Source organism: Conger conger, chromosome 4 (assembly GCF_963514075.1).
Source record: "Conger conger chromosome 4, fConCon1.1, whole genome shotgun sequence".
NCBI lineage: Eukaryota > Metazoa > Chordata > Actinopteri > Anguilliformes > Congridae > Conger > Conger conger.
The window spans coordinates 3895470-3907969 of record NC_083763.1 but is presented as its reverse complement, the minus strand read 5'-3'; the positions used below and the strand labels follow the sequence as shown (position 1 = coordinate 3907969).

The following is a 12500-nucleotide window of genomic DNA, read 5'->3' as shown; positions in this document are numbered from 1 at the left end:
CAGCCCTGCATGCATTGTTTGGTGTTTTTTGTTGGATGTTTAAAATTGTTCTGCAGAATTCTGCATGTAGGGCTTCAATTGGATGCTTCTCCCATCTAATGTAGTCCTGTTGACTGGTCTCTCTCTCTCCCTCTCTCTCTCCCAGAGACCCCGGTCTCCCTCTCTCTCTCTCTCTCTCTCTCTCTCCCAGAGACCCCGGTCTCTCTCTCTCCCTCTCTCTCTCCCAGAGACCCCAGTCTCCCTCTCTCTCTTTCTCCCAGAGACCCCGGTCTCCCTCTCTCTCTCTCTCTCTCTCCCAGAGACCCCGGTCTCTCTCTCTCTCCCTCTCTCTCTCCCAGAGACCCCGGTCTCTCTCTCTCTCCCTCTCTCTCTCCCAGAGACCCCAGTCCGCCCACTTGCACACAAATGAAATTAGACTGGCGGAACAGCGGAATTAGCCGCCATTCTGGCCCTCGTCCATTTCCCCCTTAAAAACTAATTTACCGCGTTTAAACGCCGGCTGCAGTGCCAGACACGCACTCAGCGGAACATCTGCTGGTCCCTCTCTCTCTCTCTCTCTCTCTCCGTTTTAATTCTCACCCTCCGCTTCTCTCTTCTCTTCCCTCCCTCTCTCCGTCCAGGTGAGCTGGACTCAGGTAACTCCACCTGGACGTGGCCTGGCCTCCCGGACTGGCAGTACGCAGAGCCTGGAGCGACCGTCATCAGCGCCTGCAACAACTGGTACCGGTTCCGTCCGATCCACTCTGTAGTTTGTTCTCATGACCTCGGTGTGCACTTCTTGTACTTGTACATTTTCGCTTTGAATGAAAGCGTCTGCAAAATAAAATGAAATGTAATGTAATGTACTGTCTAAATCTTCAGTGACTGGAGAAATGTCACTAATTGGTATTTCAGGGGCCAGGGACAAGCCTTTGGGCTATGTGCGTGCGCACGTTCCTCAAACATTAACGGTTCTGACTATTTTAGAGCGTACTCGTGTGATTTAATTAAAAGATAAAGATGCGTAGATTTATCCTGAGGCTGCTGTGCAACCTTTGTGTTCTGAATCCTGTCGACTGGATGAGGGTCTCCTACAAAAGAGGTGTTCCTATGAGAACTGCTCACTCACTGCCCATTCAACACAGCAGTCTGAAGACTCATCTCTCCACACTGTACCTCGACTCCTCCTGAGTGCCCTAATCTACAGCCACCTGTGTAGCACCTGTCTCAATCCTTTAGCCCCCTTGTTGTACTTTACAATTTAATCTTGGACTGTTGCAGTTGTATTTATATTGTATTTGCATTTGTGTTTATCTTGGTACCGTACTTTCTGACCTAATTACTTATAGACTTGGCTTATTTACCATGTGTACTAGGCTTAATGTTCATGGCTGTACTACTGATTCTATGTTAATAGCACCTTATACGACTGTTCTGTTCGCTTTTTGTCCATCGCTTTGGATAAAAGAGTCTGCTAAATAAAATGTTATGTAATGTCATTTAATGTAATGTAAGAGTTTAACTGGGAATTGTGTCATATTTCCACCCTTTTCCCCCCCAGCACTTGTGAAGAGGGGGTCCTGCAGTGTCAATCAGTTCCCGGTTGCCATGTGGACGGTGGCTGGAGCCAATGGGGCGCGTGGTCGGAATGTTCAGCTTCGTGCGGGGGCGGAGTCACACTCCGGTCACGGCAGTGCGATAACCCCACCCCCCAGAGCGGTGGGAGGGGCTGCGCGGGCGTATCCGAGCAACAGAAGGACTGCAACTCCCAGCACTGCACTGGTACGTCTGGCAGAGGAAGAGCGTTGCACAGTGTGTCCACCGGGGGCGCCCTTTCACCACTTTTTACAGTCTGGTATAATAATGATGAGAACAGGGCCACTCAGCCCAGCAATGCTCGCCGTTTCCTGCCACCAAATCTCTACCTCTTAATCTCATAGTCTGGTTTGAATGATAACTGTCAAACACACTGTGTACACATCTCTCTGTGTCCATTTTCATTACAGTTACATTACATTACAGTTATTTAGCTGATGCCAAAATGACTTACAGTTGATTGGACTACATTACATTACATTATTGGCATTTGGCAGACGCTCTTATTCAGAGCGACGTACAGTTGATTAGACTAAGCAGGAGACAATCCTCCCCTGGAGCAATGCAGGGTTAAGGGCCTTGCTCAAGGGCCCAACAGCTGTGCGGATCTTATTGTGGCTACACTGGGATTCGAACCACCAACCTTGTGTTTCTCAGTCATTTACCTTAACCACTACGCTACAGGCCGCCCCTGTAGACTAAGCAGGGGGGACAATCCCCCCTGGAGCAATGTGGGATTAAGGACCCAACAGCTGCACTGATCTTATTGTGGCTACACTGGGTCTTGAACCACCAACCTTCCAGGTGTTAGTCAAGCACCTTTCTTGTGTGCCCCCAGGCCCCGGCCCCTGGTTCGACTGGTCGCCCTGGTCCGTGTGTTCGGTGAGCTGCGGGGGGGGCGAGCAGTCCCGGACTCGAGAGTGCCACTCCCCCCCCTGTCCCGGGATGAGGAGGCAGAGCAAGACCTGCAACACCCAGGTCTGCCTCGGTGAGTGAACAGCCACATATCACACTGCTAAAAATTACTGTCTTAAGAAGCGCTAACAAGTTAGATCTTCTTATTCCATTGGCAAATCTTGGCAATATTTTCATCTATTTTTAGCAAAAAGGGAAAATAAATAAGATTTTAGGTCTCAATATAGATGGAAAAAAATATATATGTAGGTGAAAAAATTAAGCCGATGAGGTGAAACGGTTTTACTCACTTCAGTAACTCAAGGCAAGCTAATATTTTCTACCTGAGAGAGAGAAATGAGATCTGAAGCCTCATTACAAGACTAAAACACTTATTGAGACAGAGCTTTACTGCAGCGTAGGTGGATGACCCAGAACTGAGTGAATTTACAATGCTCTCAGTGTCTGTAGAGATCAATGTCACTCGTCTCTTAGTAACGGTCTAATTAAGGTCGAATTAAACCCACCGGCACTGCGAGGGGCCGAGGTTTCTCTGTCACCCGCGAGTGTTTGTTCGTTCGTGTGCGATAGGCTGTCATTGAGCAGAAACAAAGAAAGTTTGTAATAGTTTTGGAAGAAGAAAAGTGTCCGGGTGAAACTCGGTTACAGGGACAACCTGTGGGACAAGGGTGGAGGTGATTGGGTTTTGGGGTTGCTATAACAGCAGAGGGGGGGGCACATTCTGCCCAGTGTGCGGTGATCCATTCTGTGGACGAGGGACAGGGGAGGGGGCGTAATCTCTTAAAGGCGAGGTGAGCGTGTGTTTGAAGCGCTCCGGGCGGTGCGCACACCGTGAGTGAGTGAGAGTGTGTCAGGTCCTGCCGGAGAGCTCTGCTAATGAACAGCGCTGAGTGCCTCGGCCCTTTGGAGCGGTGGCTAATTTCATCGTTAGAGCGCTTTATTGATTCTCCATGGCTGGGTCCGCTGACCTGCGGGCAGGGCTAACCCGATGTAGCGTCAGGGGGGACCCGGCGTTCCTCGCGGAAGGTAAATAGTACGTGGAGTCCTTGCGGCTACTCTCTCAATCCTCGATTTATCCCTACCTCGTTAGGATATCCGTACGGCGCTGCGAGAACTAACTGACTTCTCCTCGTTCCGTCTTCATTTTCTCCCCAAATTCACTTTATGCCTAAAGGCCAGTTTGTAAAGTCCAGTGTCGCTCGACTGAAATCGCAGAACATTCACGAATGTTCCGTGCCGATGACGATGTAGACTGCGGTCGTTGTCCGTTTAGCAAAAAGTAGAAACCTCCACTCCACTGAATACGATGAAGATACTGCCAATGAGGGGCGACGGTTTGACTGAATTCAAGATTCACCAAAGCGATAAGAAAAAGTCACTTGTCAAGCCATGACTCGTTATTTTCTACCTGAGCGAAAAATAATAATAATTAAGTTTTATTACAAGACTAAAAAGGCTTATTAAGACCGTATTTCTTTGTTGCATTTCATGACAATTGTCTGCCATACACAGCAAAGACCAGCAAAAAGTATCAACGCACTCCACTTGCTATATAAAGCAATCTTACGTCGTCGGTTGCAGCGACTGTCTAAACGGTCTTTTATTATTATTATTATTATTATTATTATTATTATTATTATTATTAGTATTATTATTATTATTATTATATTCTTAATATGTTAATACACTGTGAAATACAAGTGTATGTAATCTACTTGTGTTGCTTCCTATATGAAATGTGCTGTCTAAATAAAATTACATTTTTGATTTAAAACTCTTTCCCTCTCTTTGCCCCCCCCCCCCCCCCCCCCCCCCCCTCGGTGCTCCAGATGTGGGCTGCCCCCCCGGGCGTCTGTACCGCGAGTGTGAACGCGGGGAGGGCTGCCCCTTCAGCTGCTCCCAGGTCAGCGGGAAGGAGGGCTGCTACTCCGAGGGCTGTGAGGAGGGGTGCCACTGCCCCCCCCAGACCTTCCAGCACCGGGGGGCCTGCCTGCAGGTGAGGGGAGGGGGGGGGGGGGGGGGGTCTACTGTCCCACGCCGCCCCCGCCTGTGCTGTGTCTCTGCTGCACGTCGTTCCCATGCAATTTCATGGGCCTTTACTTTCACATATAAACAGTGCGCTGCGTGTCTGTGTGTGTTTGTGTCTCTGCGAGTTTGATGAGTTGAGTTCCAGCTTGTGCTCCTGTGTCTGCCCGAGGGTGTGTGTGTGTGTGTGTGTGTGTGTGTGTGCGTGTGTGTGTGTGTGTGTGTGTGTGTGTGTGTGTGCATGTGTGCGTGTGTGCGTGTGCGTGTGTGCGTGTGTGCGTGTGTGCGTGCGTGTGTGCGTGCGTGCGTGCGTGCGTGCGTGTGTGTGTGTGTGTGTGTGTGCGCGCATATGTGTGTGTGTTCGGGGGGGGAGGGGGATATTTCTGTGTAAAAACTTTTTTCCATTACTCTACGTGTTTATATCTTCAAACTACCACAATTGTAAAAAGAATACATGTTTGAGTGTCTAGTCACTTAAGGTAAATGGTAAATTACAGCTTTCACTGCGAGTGTTTATATCTTAAAACTGCCACCATTATGGGACGAGAGTTTGGTTTGGGGGGGGTTACTGTGTGTGACTCTACCCCCCTGTGTACAGGAGTGCCCCTGTGAGGTGGACCAGGAGCTGTTGTCCTTGCTACAGAACGTGTCGATGACCTCTGACCCCCAAGACGCAGGACCGCAGAACCTGACAGAGGGGGCCGTGCTGCTGTCGGGGGAGACTCTCGTGCACCAGTGCAGCTCCTGGTGAGTGACGGGTATTAACTACCCCAAAAAAAACGGGATAAAGATCACAATACGCTCGAAGGGCCAATTTTCAGAGATATTCGCAAAAAGAATAGCATCTCAGGACAGCGCATCCATAACGGTTATCTCTCGGTTGCAGAGAAACGGGGTGTTTTATGGGCCGGTTAGAGCCGTAAATCGTAGCGGATGGCGGCTAGCCGCTACGTCTTCCAGCGCGGGGCTTTGTGGCGGTCGCGCGGCGTTGTCGGCGTGTCGGGCTGACCTGGCGCCACGTCTTCATCATTCCCTCCTCAGCTCCTGTCAGCACGGACGCTGGAACTGCTCCCTGGAGCCCTGCCCTCAGGACGGGGGCCTGTCTTCCTGGGGCCCCTGGGCGCCCTGCTCGCTGTCCTGCGGGGGCCTGGGGCAGAAGCATCGCTCCCGGAGCTGCACCGACCCCGCCCCGGCGCACGGCGGGCGGGACTGCCGGGGCCCGCTCAGGGAGAGCGCCTACTGCCAGGCGCCCGACTGCCCAGGTACCACCGCACCTGGGGCACTACCGCAGGGCCTGGGGCACTACTGCAGTACCTAGAACACTACTGCAGGGCCTGGGGCACTACTGCAGCACCTAGAACACTGCTGCAGCACCTAGAGCACTACTGCAGCACCTAGAACACTACTGCAGCACCTAGAACACTACTGCAGCACCTAGAACACTACTGCAGCACCTAGAACACTACTGCAGCACCTAGAACACTACTGCAGGGCCTGGGGCACTACTGCAGCACCTAGAACACTACTGCAGGGCCTGGGGCACTACTGCAGCACCTAGAACACTGCTGCAGCACCTAGAGCACTACTGCAGCACCTAGAGCACTACTGCAGCACCTAGAACACTACTGCAGCACCTAGAACACTACTGCAGGGCCTGGGGCACTACTGCAGCACCTAGAACACTGCTGCAGCACCTAGAGCACTACTGCAGTAACTAGAACACTACTGCAGCACCTAGAACACTACTGCAGCACCTAGAACACTACTGCAGCACCTAGAGCACTACTGCAGTACCTAGAACACTACTGCAGGGCCTGGGGCACTACTGCAGGACCTGGGCCCTGACACTGCAGCACCTAGAACACTACTGCAGGGCCTGGGGCACTACTGCAGCACCTAGAACACTGCTGCAGCACCTAGAGCACTACTGCAGCACCTAGAACACTACTGCAGCACCTAGAGCACTACTGCAGTACCTAGAACACTACTGCAGCACCTAGAACACTACTGCAGCACCTAGAACACTACTGCAGCACCTAGAACACTACTGCAGCACCTAGAGCACTACTGCAGCACCTAGAACACTACTGCAGCACCTAGAACACTACTGCAGGGCCTGGGGCACTACTGCAGCACCTAGAACACTGCTGCAGCACCTAGAGCACTACTGCAGCACCTAGAACACTACTGCAGCACCTAGAACACTACTGCAGGGCCTAGAGAACTACTGCAGCGCCTAGAACACTACTGCAGCACCTAGAACACTACTGCAGGGCCTAGAGCACTACTGCAGGGCCTAGAGCACTACTGCAGCACCTAGAACACTACTGCAGCACCTAGAACACTACTGCAGCACCGAGAACACTACTGCAGGGCCTAGAGCACTACTGCAGCGCCTAGAACACTACTGCAGGGCCTAGAACACTACTGCAGCACCTAGAACACTACTGCAGGGCCTAGAGCACTACTGCAGCGCCTAGAGCACTACTGCAGCGCCTAGAGCACTACTGCAGCACCTAGAACACTACTGCAGCACCTAGAACACTACTGCAGCACCTAGAACACTACTGCAGGACCTAGAACACTACTGCAGGACCTAGAACACTACTGCAGCACCTAGAACACTACTGCATCACCTAGAGCACTTCTGCAGCACCTAGAACACTACTGCAGCACCTAGAACACTACTGCAGCACCTAGAACACTACTGCAGCACCTAGAACACTACTGCAGCACCTAGAACACTACTGCAGCACCTAGAACACTACTGCAGGGCCTAGAACACTACTGCAGCACCTAGAACACTACTGCAGCACCTAGAGCACTACTGCAGCACCTAGAACACTACTGCAGCACCTAGAGCATGGCTGCAGCACCTAGAGCACTACTGCAGCACCTAGAACACTACTGCAGCACCTAGAGCACGGCTGCAGCACCTAGAACACTACTGCAGCACCTAGAACACTACTGCAGCACCTAGAACACTACTGCAGCACCTAGAACACTACTGCAGCACCTAGAGCACTACTGCAGCACCTAGAACACTACTGCAGCACCTAGAGCACGGCTGCAGCACCTAGAACACTACTGCAGCACCTAGAACACTACTGCAGCACCTAGAACACTACTGCAGCACCTAGAGCACTACTGCAGCACCTAGAACACTACTGCAGCACCTAGAGCACGGCTGCAGCACCTAGAACACTACTGCAGCACCTAGAACACTACTGCAGCACCTAGAACACTACTGCAGCACCTAGAACACTACTGCAGCACCTAGAACACTACTGCAGCACCTAGAACACTACTGCAGCACCTAGAGCACTACTGCAGCACCTAGAACACTACTGCAGCACCTAGAGCACGGCTGCAGCACCTAGAACACTACTGCAGCACCTAGAACACTACTGCAGCACCTAGAACACTACTGCAGCACCTAGAACACTACTGCAGCACCTAGAACACTACTGCAGCACCTAGAGCACTACTGCAGCACCTAGAGCACTACTGCAGCACCTAGAACACTACTGCAGCACCTAGAACACTACTGCAGCACCTAGAACACTACTGCAGCACCTAGAACACTACTGCAGCACCTAGAGCACTACTGCAGCACCTAGAACACTACTGCAGGACATAGAACACTACTGCAGGGCCTAGAGCACTACTGCAGGGCCTGGGCTCTGACCCTGCCACACCTGGGCTATACCACACGCAGCACATTAAAATCCCGATTAACTCAGACCTTTAGCATATGCAAAACCTTAATCAAATTTGTTAGAGATCATGTCCCTTATAGAGAACATGTCCTTAACTGTATAGAACTGCCAAGTATAATGGCACATGTTTGTGTCACCCCATAAAGACAAGCCAGTATTTGTGTGATATTGTAATTGTATTTGATATACTCTTTGCATGTGGGACTGCGCATGATAGACTGTACAGAGCAGGATAATACTGAGTTAAGTACAGGTTATTATAGCTCATGTGGTGGTTTGTGATGTAGTCTGTGGACAGCGATTAGCCTTCAAATCAGGTTAGGAAGAGGATTTACAATGTTCCCCAGTGGTTTCAGAGTTTCTATTAAGCAAGGCAAAAATAAGAATGTATTTTACCCTGATCCTATTTCATTGCATCAAAGGCATTTGGCAGACGTACAACAAAGTGCATAGCCAGGGACAAGTGTGCTGAAAACCCTAGGGAGAGGCACAGTTCCAAATGCTAGAAGTGACTGCATGAGACCAGATGAAAACTGGAACCCTGGAGAATAATCTGTTAAAAACAAACAAACAAACAAACAAACAATAAAACAGTCTCAGCAACTGAGGCACTAACAGTAATAAAACAAGTATACATAAGTGCTATAGCTACAATAAACAGCTTTCATTGCTCATTAGAAATTAGAGGGAGGTATGGAGGGGTGGGGGAGGTGCAGTCTGAAGAGGTGTGTCTTCATTCTGTGCCTGAAGGTGGTCAGAGCCTCTGCTGTTCTGACCTCCACGGGAAGGTCGTTCCACCACCATGGGGCCAGAACAGACAGCAGTCTTGACCCTGATCCCTTGGACATATTGAGAAAAGGCTGGCAAAGCTAGCTCAATGGGGCGTTTGCCCTCAACTGCACCCTGGGGCCAGACGTGTTTTGCTTGATCTCACGACTGAAGCCAACTCCATTCTACCCTCTAATCTGAGAGTTGATCCAATGGACATATTTCAGTTAAGATTGCCTTTGCCCAAACCCCCTGGACTGAGTTTTTGTTATTGTATAATTTGTTATTAAAGTGAGGGAAAGGGCTGGTTCATGTTGTAAGGTCTGGTATTTCACGTTGTTCTGGACTAAATAGCTGTATCTCCTGTGCCCTTGCAGTGGTCACCGTTCCCACAGACGAGCCAGCTGTTCCAGGTAACCTCCTTTTGTTTCTCCTCTCCTGCCCGTCTCTCCCTCTTACCTCAGCTGCCCCGCGTCACTGTCGGAACGGGAGGCTATTCTCAGTAAAGTTTAGCTCCCGCTCTGTGTAAACGAGGACACGGTCTTCTCTCGGAGGATATTACTAATGTTTGTCTGGCGCTCGCTCGCCGCTGATAGAGGATGTGGGACTCTCTCCGTCTGTGTTCACTTTTGTCTCTGCTGCTCTGGAGATAATGTTTAAGGCCGTTCACAGTGTCTGAATCCAGCCCTGCTCTTCCTCTGTCTCTGTAGATAAGGATGCAGGTTTTTTCACTGTGTGGTTTAGCCTGGATTATTTTTCCTCCCCCGCAGATTACAACACAGACTTTTTTTTGGGTGTAATCTATCCCTGTTTGTTTCTTGTCGGTGTGGATGGGGATACAGGCTTTTCACAGTGGAGTTTTATCCCGGCTCATTCGCTGTCTCCGTAGATGAGAATGTGCAGGGTTTTTGCAGTGTACATATTCCTGTTTATTTCTCATCGCTGTAGGATTAAAATTGAAACCGTTCAGAGTGATGTTTAGCCCTGTTTGCCTCTCTCCTCTGTGGATGAGGATTTGGGTTTACACAGTGCAGTTTTAGCCCTGTTTCTCTCTCCTCTGTAGATGAGGATTTGGGGTTACACAGTGTAGTTTTAGCCCTGTTTCTCTCCTCTGTAGATGAGGATTTGGGTTTACACAGTGTAGTTTTAGCCCTGTTTCTCTCCTCTGTGGATGAGGATTTGGGTTTACACAGTGTAGTTTTAGCCCTGTTTCTCTCCTCTGTAGATGAGGATTTGGGGTTACACAGTGTAGTTTTAGCCGTGTCTGTTTCTCTCTCCTCTGTAGATGAGGATTTGGGTTTACACAGTGTAGTTTTAGCCCTGTTTCTCTCTCCTATGTAGATGAGGATTTGGGTTTACACAGTGTAGTTTTAGCCCTGTTTCTCTCCTCTGTGGATGAGGATTTGGGTTTACACAGTGTAGTTTTAGCCCTGTTTCTCTCTCCTATGTAGATGAGGATTTGGGTTTACACAGTGTAGTTTTAGCCCTGTTTCTCTCCTCTGTGGATGAGGATTTGGGTTTACACAGTGTAGTTTTAGCCCTGTCTCTCTCCTCTGTAGATGAGGATTTGGGGTTACACAGTGTAGTTTTAGCCGTGTCTGCTTCTCTCCTCTGTAGATGAGGATTTGGGGTTCTCTGCGTGGTCGGTGTGGAGTCCCTGTTCTCGCTCCTGCACTGACACCCTGAATCCGGCCCTGAAGTCTCGGCAGAGGGAGTGTCTCCATCCACCCTGCGCCGGGGAGATCCGCCAGGAGAGAGCCTGCAACCTGCCCCAGTGCCCTGGTACTGCCCCTCACTCCTGCCCCAGTGCCCCTCACTCCTGCCCCACTGCCCCTCACTCCTGCCCCAGTGCCTCAGTATTACCCCTCACTCCTGCCCCAGTGCCCTGGTACTGCCCCTCACTCCTGCCCCAGTGCCCCTCACTCCTGCCCCACTGCCCCTCACTCCTGCCCCACTGCCCCTCACTCCTGCCCCAGTGCCCCTCACTCCTGCCCCACTGCCCCTCACTCCTGCCCCAGTGCCTCAGTATTACCCCTCACTCCTGCCCCAGCGTCCTGCTGCTGCCTCTCACTCCTGCCCCACTGCCCCTCACTCCTGCCCCAGTGCCCCTCACTCCTGCCCCAGTGCCTCTCACTCCTGCCTTTGTTTCCTGTGACTTCCCCTCTCCTCCTTATTAGCTCAGTTCCTCCCTGTTTTAGGTCCTGTTTCAGCGCCTCTCTGCCCTGCCGTGTCTCAGCTGCAGAGGCCCACAGCTCCAGCCCCGCGAGCGCTAGCAGTAATTAGCACGGCTGTCTCCCCTGTCATACTGAGCCCCACTCAGTGTGTGCAGCGTCAAACAGCCCTGCAGTTCAGTCAGGTTTCCAGAGGCTGCAGCCCACACTTCTCAGAAATACAGTGACAGTGGAGATACGTTTTTGTTCTTCAACGATAAAATTTCCCATATTCACCCTGTATAAGTATAGCGACGTTCTCTTTGGGTACAAATGAGTATGTTTTCCACCAAAAACAGTAAAAAATGTATTGTATATTGCTGGCTAAGGGGTAACACTTTTATGTGCCCCAGCGGCAAGCATTTATTACCTGCTGCTGCTCTGTGAAGTGTCGCCGTTTCGCGGCGACGTCAGACGCTGACGGGTGGTGTGTTTGCGTGCGGTCAGACGGGGGGCCCTGCCGGGGCGAGGGCTGTGCGCAGAGGAACTGCTCCTGGACGGACTGGGGGGACTGGGGTGCGTGCACGCGCTCCTGCGGGGTGGGACAGCAGGCCCGGATCAGGACCTACCTCTCGCCGGGCGTCAACGGCTCCTGGTGCGAGGGCATCCTGGGAGGGAACGTGGAGAGCCGCTTCTGCAACATCCGCGCCTGCCGAGGTACAAATATCATTATTAATAATAATGAATAAATAATCATTCCTTGCATGTATACAGTGCTTTCTCACTCACCAGCCGGCGGCTCAAGGCATTTTACAGTGGCCACTTTTGTCCTCAAACACCACCAATGTTTAGCACGCACCTGGGTGATGCAACGGCAGCCATTTTGTGCCGGAACGCTCACCACACACCAGCTGTGTGAGGTGGAGAGGGAGAGAACAGTGTTTTTGCCAATTAAATCAGGCGATGATTAGGTGGCGGGTTGAGAGAGCCAGGTATGGAATTTAGGCGGGGGAACCCCCTCAAGGACTGGACACCACAGACCGGATACTGACACACCACAGACTGGATACTGACACCACAGACCAGATACTGACACCCACAGACCAGATACTGACACCCACAGACCGGATACTGACACACCACAGACTGGATACTGACACACCACAGGCCAGATACTGACAAACCACAGACCAGATACTGACAAACCACAGACAGACTGGCACCCCACAGACCGGATACTGACACACCACAGACCAGATACTGACAAACCACAGACAGACTGGCACCCCACAGACCGGATACTGACACCCACAGACCAGATACTGACTCCCACAGGGCGACAGAAAAC

The 12500-nt window shown here is 51.2% G+C and overlaps 1 protein-coding gene across 1 annotated transcript in view; it reads left to right on the top strand.

Annotated features, from left to right (window-relative positions):
- Positions 1–12500, top strand: part of sspo (SCO-spondin) — a 129333-nt gene that overhangs the window by 89129 nt on the left and 27704 nt on the right. The window contains 9 exon segments of the mRNA XM_061237735.1: positions 626–720; positions 1541–1761; positions 2414–2563; positions 4320–4486; positions 5114–5262; positions 5557–5777; positions 9380–9415; positions 10620–10784; positions 11660–11869. Coding sequence (XP_061093719.1) covers positions 626–720; positions 1541–1761; positions 2414–2563; positions 4320–4486; positions 5114–5262; positions 5557–5777; positions 9380–9415; positions 10620–10784; positions 11660–11869 — 1414 coding nt within the window.